This window comes from Dipodomys merriami, unplaced genomic scaffold (genome assembly GCF_024711535.1).
Source record: "Dipodomys merriami isolate MVZ:Mamm:240054 unplaced genomic scaffold, mDipMer1.0.p SCAF_7, whole genome shotgun sequence".
Taxonomy (NCBI): Eukaryota; Metazoa; Chordata; class Mammalia; order Rodentia; family Heteromyidae; genus Dipodomys; species Dipodomys merriami.
This window is the reverse complement of record NW_027206290.1, coordinates 65,733,590-65,745,595: the sequence shown is the minus strand read 5'-3', so window position 1 is coordinate 65,745,595 and position 12,006 is coordinate 65,733,590. Positions and strand designations below refer to the sequence as shown.

At 44.2% G+C, this 12,006-nt stretch overlaps 1 protein-coding gene across 4 annotated transcripts; it reads right to left on the bottom strand.

The window, feature by feature from the left end:
- Positions 1 to 1,062: 1,062 nt before the first annotated feature.
- On the bottom strand, positions 1,063 to 11,376 carry Tmem230 (transmembrane protein 230). Of its 4 annotated transcripts, none has more exons than XM_070006820.1 (4): positions 11,272 to 11,376; positions 7,797 to 7,917; positions 5,397 to 5,519; positions 1,063 to 1,892 (listed from the first exon to the last, which is right to left on the bottom strand). In XM_070006820.1, exons 2-4 carry the CDS (start codon positions 7,893 to 7,895, stop codon positions 1,752 to 1,754), a joined length of 363 nt encoding a protein of 120 aa, XP_069862921.1. In that variant the 5' UTR covers positions 7,896 to 7,917; positions 11,272 to 11,376; the 3' UTR covers positions 1,063 to 1,751. The 4 variants fall into 4 exon arrangements, with proteins under 4 accessions (XP_069862921.1, XP_069862920.1, XP_069862922.1 ...); XM_070006819.1 differs by lacking the exon at positions 11,272 to 11,376 and adding an exon at positions 11,014 to 11,264; XM_070006821.1 differs by lacking the exon at positions 11,272 to 11,376 and adding an exon at positions 11,014 to 11,264 and having other exon boundaries at positions 7,797 to 7,913.
- Positions 11,377 to 12,006: the final 630 nt, after the last annotated feature.

The following is a 12,006-nucleotide window of genomic DNA, read 5'->3' as shown; positions in this document are numbered from 1 at the left end:
ATGGAGCTTGAACTCCATGACCTGAGTGCTGTCCCTGAGTTTTTCTGCTCAAGGCTAGCATTCTACCACTTGAGTCACAGTACCACTTCTAGTTTTCTGGTGGCTAATTGGTGAGTCTTATGGCCTTTCCTGCTTGGGCTGACTTCGAACTATATTCCTCAGACGCAGCCTCCTGAGTAGCTAGGGTTACAGGCATGTTACCCAGCCTCTTTTGTTCAGTTTTGAATTTTCTTACTAGCATTAGCGTTGTTTATCAAATAAAGTAATTGAGTTTGCCTGAAAACACCCAGTGTGAGCTTGCAAGCACTGCCCAACAAAACTGTATATATTATTATATGCCACTTCACATTTTTACTTTCAAGGCCTAAGAACTTCAGAGCACTAGAGTCCCAGGATTTCCTACCATTACCAAATGCACCAAAAGATGTTTTGAGTCACTCTTTTGTCCTTTGTTTTCCAAGTCCTCTTTTCTTCCCTATATACACTCACTGCACTGGTGATCTCAACCAACACCATGGCTCTGAAGATAGTTGCCCAAAGACTTGACTACTGAAGTCCAGGAGATACTGCATTGCAACTGCCTCCTGCATGGCTCCCCAGGAATACTGGGTACATATCTGGAGTGTAACACAGCCAGAAGTGAACTAATCTTCCCTTAAACCTTGTCCTATTCACAGCCTTCCAAGTATCAGTAATGGCATGCCGAGGCTTCTAGCTGTCCAAGCCCACAATCTCATAGTGCAACATTCACTGGAAAGTGATTCATATCAGTTACCTAAAAATAAAGTCTTTGGTACTAGGATCAAAGATACCATAAAATCATGCTTCAAGTTCACTTAAGTCTAGGATTTGGATTTTGACATTTTCTCTTGAATGAAAGTCACTTTTTTTGCAAGCTAGGAAACAGAAACAACTGGAAAGGCAATCTAATCTTCCAGGAATGTAGGCCAAATATTGCAATCTTTAGCAGAATGATGTCATAGTAGCAAGTGTTAGCAACAGGGTTATGAACTCTAAATAATAATCACCCATCTACATTTCTCATTAAGAAACAGCCAAATGTCCAGTCCTTAAAGGCATGATAAGATGTCTTGATCTCCACATGACAGAATAAGCCAAATTATGTTTGCCAACCTATGAGGTTGTTCAGAGTTGGCCAAGGATTGGTTATCAAAGAAAGTGTTGAACATTCTGAAAACATACTTGGCAATTTTAAAAAGTCCTGGTTACTGTTGATAAGAAAAAAAAAATGATGGATTTTTACCATGGTTTTTCTCACCAGAACATGAAAGTAGAGATAAACGTCAGAGATATAATATTTAAGATTTTTAAAATAACTTACTTAGTAATAAGAAACTAGACACATTTTTTTCCACTTGCTATAAGAAAAAATCAACAATGAAGACTATTTAAAAGAGATGTTCAACTCGAAAGAGGGTGTTAGTGGTAATACTTTCCACTATAGAATAATCTCCTGCTTTACTGGACAATTAACCTTACTATTCTTTCATTGTGCATATTCATGTGGAAAAACTTGAGCTTTGCCAGGGCCAGAACATGCACAGAGTATGTCCTAATTAGTTAACTGTAAGCTTAGTGAACATTTTTGTGATGGACTCATAGAATCTGGCTATTGTTTTGCTAAATATCCAAAGTGCAGAATTCCTCAGTGCTTAGCTATAGTTCTGTTCAATATCTTAAAGCTGGATGCAGTCACATTGTGACTCTTCTCTTCAGGGCTGAGATGAATGCTAGTCATCAAAGTCTGGGATGTCATCATAGGAGTAACCCCGGTAGCCTTTGGATGCATAGTAGGCGATGCGCAAATGGTAAAATCCTGGCAGGAATACCAGAATGCCAATAATCAAGACAGGAACAGCCCGGTCTGCCCCCTGGCGGCAGAAGAAGAAAAACATTAGTACTATTTAAGCTACACCCAATCCACACATCAGCATATTATACTGTTCTAAACATTTTCTTGGAGTAGGACTATCAAGATTAAAAGTATATATCTCTCTTGGCCTAAATGATAAACTGGAAGGTTCTTTTTCTCCTTCTCCCTACCCCCCAGTGTTTGGAATAGAAAGTAGGACTTGACATGTTAGGCAAGCATTCTAACATTGAACCTGAACCAGCCCACATCTCATTACAAAGTGAATAAAATGCAAAGTACTAAAAATTATAAAGAACAACAAACACCTATTCTTTCTTTTCAGTCAGTCGTGGGGCTTGAATTCTAGGCCTGGAAGCTGTCCCTGAGCTCTTCAGCTCAAGGCAAGCAGTCTACCACTAGACACAGTGCCACTTCCAGTTTTCTGATTAATTGGAGATTAGAGTCTCACGGACTTTCCTGCTCAGGCTGGCTTTAAACCACCATCCTCAGACCTCAGCCTCCTCAGTAGCTAGGATTACAGGTATGAGCCATTGGTGTCTAGACAAACATCTATTCTTTTTTTTTTTGGGTCCGGTCGTGGGGCCTGAACTCTGTCCCTCAGCTCTTCAGCTTAAGGCTAGCACTCTACCACTTGAGCCACAGCGCCATTTCCGGCTTTTTTTTTCTTATGTGGTGCTGAGGAATCGAACCCAGGGCCTTGAGTATGCAAGGCAAGTGCTCTACCACTGAGCCACCTTCCCAGCCCCCAAACATCTATTCTTTTTTTTTTTTTTTTTGCCGGTCATGAGGCCTGAACTCTGGGTCTGGGCACTGTCCCTGAGCTCTTCAGCTCAAGGCTAGCGCTCTACCACTGGAACCACAGCGCCACTTCCGGGTTTTTCTGTTTATGTGGTGCTGAGGAATCGAACCCATGTAAGCCTCATGCTTACAAGGCAAGCGTTCTACCACTGAGCCACCTTCCCAGCCCCCCAAACATCTATTCTTATCTACAGATATCTGACTTATTTTCTTCGGGGGGGGGGGGGTGGGTGTGTGTGTGTGTGTGTGTGTGTGTGTGTGTGTGTGTGTGTGTGTGTGTGTGTGTGTGTGTGTGTGTGTGTGTGTGTGTGTGTGTGTGTGTGTGTGTGTGTGTGTGTGTGTGTGTGTGTGTGTGTGTGTGTGTGTACACGTACCGTTTCTGAACTTTTTTGCTCAAGGCTAGTGCTCTACCATTTAAGCCACAGCTCCACATCTGGCTTTTGTTGATTAATTGAAGATAAAAGTCTCATAGACTTTCCTGCCCAGGCTGGCTTTGAGCCTCAACCCTCAGATCTCAGCTTCCTAAGCAGATAGGATTATTGGCCATCAGAATCTGGCCCTTTTTTTTGGGGGGGGGGGTGAGGGAGGGTTGCTAGGCCTTGGGACTCGAACTTGAGGCCTGTGCTCTTGGTTAGCTTTTGCACTCAAGGGTAGCATTCTACCACTTGAATCACAGCTCCACTTCCCGCTTTTAGCTTTTCGGTGGTTGATTGGAGATAAGAGTCTCTTGGACTTGCCTGTCTGGCCCAGCTTCCAACTGTGATGCTCAGAAGTTAGTCTCCTGAGTAGCTAGGATTATAGGCATGGACCGCCAATGCTAGGCTCACAACTAGATGTACCTGGCTATTAAAGTTCTTTTTTTTTTTTTTGGCCAGTCGTGGACCTGAACTCTGGGCCTAGGCGCTGTCCCTCAGCTCTTCAGTTCAAGGTGAGCGCTCGACCGCTTGAGCCCACAGCGCCACTTCCGGCTTTTTTCTGTTTATGTGGTGCTGCAGAATCGAACCCAGGGCCTCATGCATGCAAGGCAAGCACTCTACCACTGAGCTACCTTCCTAGCCCGCTATTAAAGTTCTTAATGGTAAACCAGGCCATTGGTGGCTCAGGAGGCTGAGATTTGAAGATCATGATTCAAAGCTAGGCAATTTGAGACTCATCTCCAATTAACCAGCAAAATGCCAGAAGTGGAACTGTGGCTCAAGTAGTAGAATGTCAGCCTTGAATCAAACACTAAGCAAAAGTGTGAGGTCCTGAGTTCAAGTTCTAGTACTGGCATACACACAAAAAAAGCAATTGTGAGCCGGGCGCTGGTGGCTCACGCCTGTAATCCTAGCTACTCAGGAGGCTGAGATCTGAGGATCGCGGTTCAAAGCCAGCCTGGGCAAGAGAGACCGTGAGACTCCTATCTCCAATAAACCACCAGAAAACCGGAAGTGGCGCTGTAACTCAAGTGGTAGAGCGCTCGCCTTGAGCTGAAGAGCTGAGGGACAGCGCCCAAGCCCAGAGTTCAAGCCCCACGACCGACCAAAAAAAAAAAAAGCAATTGTGAACACATCACAATCCTACTTGTCACTTTGATAATAAGCACTCATATTATAAACTCTTTATATATTTATAGTTATAATGGATGTACCACAAATTAACTTCCCCTAATTAGATACATAGGTCTCTTTAAATTTTTTTTTGGGGGGAGGGGTCAGTTGTGGTGCCTGAACTCTGGGCCTGGGCGCTGTCCCTCAGCTCTTCAGCTCAAGGCTAGCACTCTACCACTTGAACCATAGCACCACTTTCAGCTTTTTCTGTTTATGTGGTGCTGAGGAATAGAAAGAATCCAGGGCCTCATGCACTATAAACTGTTTTGTTAAGTATGTTATGGGTCTGAATTATGATCAGAATCAGTTCAAGACAACCAAAGATATAGTATATCTAGAGAGAATCTGAGAGGGCTGGGAAGGTGGCTCAGTGGTAGAGTGCTTGCCTTGCATGCATGAGGCCCTGGATTCTTTCTATTCCTCAGCACCACATAAGCAGAAAAAGCCCCAAGTGGCGCTGTGGCTCACTCAAGTGGTAGAGTGCTAGCCTTGAGCTGAAGAGCTGAGGGACAGTGCCCAGGCCCAGAGTTCAGGCCCCATGACTTGGGGGGGGGGGAGAACATGAGAGAAAGAACCATTACATACCATTTTACGTTTCTAGGATATTTAATCTTGAAGCTCAACAAAACTCTACCAAAACAATATCAGAAGGAACCAATTTATGAGGTTTAGTAGCCCCACACCTATACAAGACTGCTATTCCTCCTCAAACACTGAGCAGTATGTCAGTGCTGCTGCAGAGCTACAATAACAGCTTGCTTTCTCCAGCTATGGCCCTTTATCCATCAGGCATCCTGGATATCAAGCTCTACTTTGCTACTCTAAACTTTGACAGTAGGAAACTGCCCAATAATCTCAGGCCAATTTCCCCTGCCTAATACCCACCTCACAGGAATGGGAGAAATATGTTGCTCAATAGAAAAAAAAACATTTTTTCAGAGGACAAAATATTTTTCTTCTTTATGGAATTGTAGCCTTTTTGTACTACTACTTAATTTAAAAATTGTTTTTTCTTCCTCCTTCTGGAATCTGCTGTACCAGATAGGAATATAAATAGAATTGTAGCTTATGTTTTAAAGATCTGACAGCACATTCCCATATATCTCTTAGCTTACCCCTTTGCTGATGTAGCCCGACAGCAGGAGGGAGCCTATGATAATGAGAAAAGCTCCAATCAAAAACAGCACTGTGGCAAGTGCAATGGCCTTATAAGGGATCTTAGGCGGGCTTTTCTTAAACTGGAAGAGAAACCAAAACAAAACAAAACAAAAAGAACAAAGATCATTAAGTAAATATCAGGATTAAACCATAAGAACACATTGGGAGCCGGGCAGTGGCTTACATCTGTAATCCTAGCTACTCAGGAGGCTGAGATCTGAGGATCACGGTTCAAAGCCAGTCCAGGCAGGAAACTCTGTGAGACTCTTATCTCCAATAAACCACAAGAAAACCAGAAGTAGCATTGTGGCTCAAGTGGCAGAGTGCTAGCCTTGAGCTGAACAGCTCAGGGACAGCGCCCAAGCCTAGAGTTTAAGCCCCACAACCTACCAAAAAAAAAACCCAAAAAACAAAAAACTACACATTTGGATGGGATATGTTGGTATGCATATATGGAAATGTGACAATAAAATACCCTTTGTACAACTAACATACATCAATAAATAAAAAAGACAAAAAACAGCTTAAAGCAAGGAAGATAATTAACCAAACTGATGCTTTGAGTGTCCCAAAGTATGTCTTACCACCAAGCACATACACCTCTGGGGAGAAAGCAAAATAACAGGCAACAGTAGAAGCTCCAGCTATCCTATCCTCTAACAATCCAAGCAATGGTTCTATTTTCTTTTGACAGACCATACATTATAGCTGGAGAAACTTCTAAAACTACTTTATGGTCATTTTTATTTTTTTTGTCGGTCGTGGGGCTTGAACTCTGGGCCTGAGTGCTGTCCCTCAGCTCTTCAGCTCAAGGGGAGCACTCTACCACTTGAACTACAGCGCCACTTCCGGTTTTCTGGTGGTTTATTGGAGATAGGAGTCTCACGGTCTCTCCTGCCAGGGCTGGCTTTGAACTGCAATCCTCAGATCTCAGCCTCCTGAGTAACTAGGATTACAGGTGTGAGCCACCAGCGCCTGGCTATGGTCATTTATTAATTAGACAAATATTTGGTAAAGTGCCTGGCACACAGATACCTGTAGTGATCTATGGAGATCAGGCTATGGAAAAGAAGCTAAATGACTTCTGACAGTGAAAGTTAAACATACAAAGTTTAGAAACAGACATTCTCAGTCTTTTTTGAAAAGCATTGCCTTGTGAACATGTTCAACTTAAATATAAGACTTAGAGACAAACCTTCTTTAGCTCATAGCTAAAACTGGCAGGAAGCTTCCCAGATCTATTTTTAATCTCTCCTTCAAGTAAAGGGCCAGAGAGTACAGAGAGTATTGATCTGTTTATATTGAAAAGAATAGGTTTATGCTACTTCATCCTTAGTTCTAGTTCCACCAAGAATATCCTATTCTATGGGGAAGTGGGCAAAGGAGATGCTTTACTACTGTCTGATAAATGGTCCAAATAGGATATAAACTTAATATTGTTAGCTGGGCACCGGTGGCTCACACCTATAATCCTAGCTTCTCAGGAGGCTGAGATCTGAGGATTGTGGTTCAAAGGCAGCCCAGGCAGGAAAGTCCGTGAGACTCTTATCTCCAATAAACCACCAGAAAACGGGAAGCAGCACTGTGGCTCAAGTGGTAGAGCGCTAGTCTTGAGCTGAAGAGCTGAAGGACAGCGCCCAGGCCCAGAGTTCAAGTCCCATGACCGACAAAAAAAAAAAAAATCTTAATATTGTTTTACTTACTGTTTGTCACACACAAAAAAAATACCTTTAATAAATTGGATCTCAGGACATCAGGAAAGAAGGAAGATTCCCAGAATCTGCTGGCTTTAGCAGTTAGTTTCTCCCTTAAAAGATGAACTGACTTTGACTAAAGTGTAAATTATAGTACTTAAAACAAAATTTAATTTTATTCTAGCTAAACTAAATAAAGCTACAAAACTCTGGTTTTACAACTAAAAATTGGAAATGGACGATATTGGAATTGGTTTGAAACTGTCCTACCAATGTCCCCTTCTCGAAGATAGAGCCGAAAGGGACTCAGATGAGATTACTTCTTTTTTTTTGGGGGGGGGGATCCAGTTGTGGGGCCTGAACTCTGGGCCTGGGCGCTGTCCCCCAGCTCTTCAGCTCAAGGCTAGCGCTCTACCACTTGAGCCACAGCACCACTTCCGCCTTTTTTCTTTTTGCTTATGTGGTGCTAAGGAATCGAACCCAGGGTCTCATGCATGCAAGGCAAGTGCTCTACCACTGAGCCACCTTCCCAGCCCCAAGATGACTTCTTGTTGCTCTAATTCCCAGTGAGAATTATCCAGACTTCCACCTAGAAAGGTCTTCCCACTAAAGCCTCAAGAAAAACATAGCCAGGAAGTTTTGTCATTTCTCTTCTACACTTACCTGAAGGTCAATGTAGCCATCATCTGTGCTGGAAAGCCTTGAGTATTTTACTTTACTACTGGGGATTCCAGTAGCTAGGTTGGTACGAGATGGCATCATAACACAATGACACAGCTACTGTCTGCAACAAAAAGATGGTTATTTTCTGTGGGTGACAATAATATATTACAGCCAATGACTTCAGGAATTCTGGCTGCCTTGTCACACTGTATCTTGCAACTCAGGTTTCACTGTGCCAACAGTGAAAACCTCCTTAATTCTAATGCTAACAATGAGATAATGCTAACAATGACAGCCAAAGACATTCAGGAACATCTACACTCAGTTTATTTTTCAACATTGTTCCCTGCCTCTTATTTCTCCAAAGTCACACAGAATAGCTGGAAGAGTGGAGACTTTAGTCCAGGTCACCTGACACCAAAGTATGAATTTTTATCAACTCCACTATAGTGCTACTTTTTTCCTGCTCCTCCTTAGCATATATTCTTTGCAACTTTGTGGTTTGCCAGGAAGCATGAGGAATGGAACATTCATTTCAGTATTTTGCCTGCTTCTTCTCAAGGGACAGCTCCCCCCACCTTTTTATGGCAGTACTGTGATTTGAACTCAGTACCATCTCTTAACTAGGCAAGTATTCTACCACTAAGGCACACCTCTAGACCTTTTATGTGCCAGTTATTTTGAGCTAGGGTCTCACTGCTTATCCAGAGACATTCCTGGACTGTGATCCACCTATTTTAGATTTCCCACAATAGCTGGGATGACAGGTATGTGCCATGACCATCCTTGGTTTCTTCTATTAAAGCTGTTTCCCTGACTTTTCTAAGGCTGATATGCAACTGCAGTACTCTCACTTCAAGTCTCCTCTGAAGCTAGGATGACAGGATGTGCCATCACACCAGTGATGACTTGAGAAGGGGTCTCCCTAACTTTTCGGTATGGGTCAGTCTCAAACTTTGAGTGACCTGTTCTGAACTCAGGTCCAGGACAAGCTCTTTTACTTTTCCACTCAAAGCTAACACTCTCACTTAAGCCACACCTCCAGTTTCAGTTTTTCACTGGTAACTGAAGAGAAGTCTCTAACTGGTTCTGAACCATGGTCCCAAGATCTCAGATTTGAGTGGCTAGGATTATGGGTGGTATCCACCAGCACACTCAGCTGACTTTATCCTTTTAATGCAAAGAATCTATAAAGTTTCTGGTAAATTTGTATAACCTCCTAGCTATGAATACCATACTAGTAACTTCAGCTATGCCTCCCTTTCTATCTTTACTAAAAGCAATTTCACCTTCTAGACTGTGTAAGCTATATAAAAAGCACTGGATAAAAATCTGGTCATTGTTAAAAATATTCATAGCAATCATGAAACTTCAGCTCCCTTGTCCAGCACAAGCAAGACTTTAAAACAATGACAGCACAGAGAAAACTGAGTACTTCAATTAGAACAACATAAAATAACAAAAGAAAGACAGGCTTTTCTTTGATCTAATTTTGATAAACATCATCATAATGGCACTATTTAGTTTGTTTATGCGCCAGGCACTACTGTTTTCTAAGTAACTCCAAAAATTAGCAAGCTGTTACTGTTGTTATACAGTAACACTATGAAAGAATTCCTGCTAATTGCTCCTGTCCCTGTTTTGCTAATAATGTACTGGTCCAGAAATCAAGTAGGAAGAAAAGTTAAGTAGTGGGCTGGGAAGGTGGCTAGTGGTAGAGTGCTTGCCTTGCATGCATGAGACCCTGGGTTCGGTTCCTCAGCACCACATAAACAGGAAAAGCTGGAAGTGGCGCTGTGGTAGAGTGCTAGCCTTGAGCTGAAGAGCTGAGGGACAGCACCCAGGTCGAATTCAGGCCCCACAACCAACCAAAAAAAAAAAAAGTCTAAATAATGCTAATACATAAGCTTTCTAAAAGGGGTTCAAGATAAGAACTAGTGTTTGTAATTCTAGCTACTCACAAGGCTGAGATTTGACCCATAGCCATTAGAAGCCAGCACAAGCAGGAAAGTCCATGTTTCTCTTATCTCCACAATTAATCACATACAAAAAAAGCCAGAAATGGATCTGTGGCTTGTGTGATAGAGCATGAGCAGTGAGCGAAACAACTCATACTGTGCTGGGGTTTGAACTCAGGGCCTGGGTGCTGTCCCTGGGCTTCTTTTGCTCAAGGCTAATACTACCACTTGAGCCATAGCACCACTTCTAGTTTTCTGAATATGTGATGCTGGGGAATCGAACCCAAGACTTCAGGCATGCTAGCCAAATAATCTACACTAAGCCACACTGCCAGCCCTTATAAATTTTTTTGAAGTTTCAAGCTGTGCTGTAGATTTTTTAGTGTTTTGATCACGATGACATACTTCTTTAAAGCTTAAAAAAGTTCAAGACCGGGCTGGGAAGGTGGCTCAGTGGTAGAGCACATGCCTTGAATGCCAGAGGCCCTGGGTTCGATTCCTCAGCACCACATAAGCAAAAAGAAAAAAGCCGGAAGTGGTGCTGTGGCTCAAGTGGTAGAGCGCTAGCCTTGAGCTGAAGAGTTGAGGGACAGCGCCCAGGCCCAGAGTTCAGGCCCCATGACCGGACCCAAAAAAACAAAACAAAAAAAAGTTCAAGGCCAGTATGAGATTTTTAGGACATTTAATCAATCACACCTGACTTACATTAAGTTAACGTACTGTGCCAGTGCTATGCCACTGACTGTATATATACACAAATCAAAACAAGAAAATCGCAGTGAGGGAGACATGCTTTTTCTTAGCAAAGAAAAAGAATTTATAAAGAACGGAAAAACTCAAAACGTAAAAGTATTTTTAAAGTATCAGTCCAAGTTTCCAACCAGGTTTTGCCAGCGCAAACGTAACGCCCGAATTATCAGCACCTGAGTGCTATCAAGGAATTATCAAACCGTAAACCCAGAGTGACTCAGGCCTGTAATCCTAGCTACTCAGAAGGCTAAGATCTGAGGAATGTAGTTCAAAGCCACTCAAGGCAATAAAGTCCGTGAGACTCTTAACCTCCAGTTACCCACTGCAAAGCCCGAAGCAGAGTTGTGGCTCAAGTGGTAGAGTGCTAGCCTTGAGCACAAAAGCTCACGGACCGCCTGCAGGCTCTGAGTTCAAGCTCCAGCACACACACACACACACACACACACACACACACGCACGCATCGGGCAAGCGCCTGGGACAGTGGCTAGCATGGAGGGCCTTTACATACACTATCTTCCTGCCAGTCTCCAGAGGTTGCCAGGGACTGGAAATGACCCGACGCGAATTTAGACGTAACACACGCAACACTGGCTGCTGGGCGAGGCCAGCGGCGCCTGCGCAGGCCAGCGCTTCACTCCGCGGCCTCAAGGCTGTCTTCGGCGAAAGCGCAGGCGAGGGCGGGGAAGCCGCGTCCGCTACAACCCGCGGCGCGCCCGCTTTACCAGAGCGCTGTGCCAGGCCGCCCGCGCGCGGGGAACTCGCTCACCGTTGCCAACCGAGGCTGCCCGGGATGCATGTCACGCACCGCCCGCGGCGCCCGCCCAACTGCCGCGCCGACGCAGGAGCCAGCGCAGCCTGCTGCAGGAAGTCACGTGGGGTGGAGGCGCGCCGGAAGTTGCGTCACGGAAGCGACGGCTCCTTGTAAACTTCCTGGGTAAGTGGCAGGAAGTGGCCTGGCGTCTTTGGGGGCATGTTGGGGCTTGTCTGAGTTGTTTCGTCTAGGGTTCGGGTCCCCATCTACCTGGATCATAGTCAGGCCCTGCTAACTAGTTGCTTCCCTAACTGCTGGGCCAAGGCGCAGGGTAGGTCCGAGGCTGAAGCACTGCGCTGTCAGCGCCCTGCTGCCGTGGCCTCCAATCCTGGTGCTTTCCCTCTCCTGGTAAAAAGGTCTGCGTCTGCCCAGAAGGAATATTTTAAACCACAAAACTTTTTTTTTGGTTTGTCGTGGGGCTTGAGCTCTGGGTCAGGGCGCTCAAGGTCAGGTCAGCCCAAGGCCAGAGCTCTACCACTTGAGCCACAGCGCCACTTCTGGTTTTCTTGTGGTTATTGGAGATGAGTCTCCTGGACTTTCCTGCCTGGGATGGCTTTTAGCTGCGATCCTCAGATTTCAGCCACCGATGCCTGGCACTTTTTGAAAAGATCGTTTAAGGTATAGTTTACATCAAATTGGATGAGTTTTGCATAATCTTGGAGTGGTGACCAGTCTAGACCAATAGTTTAC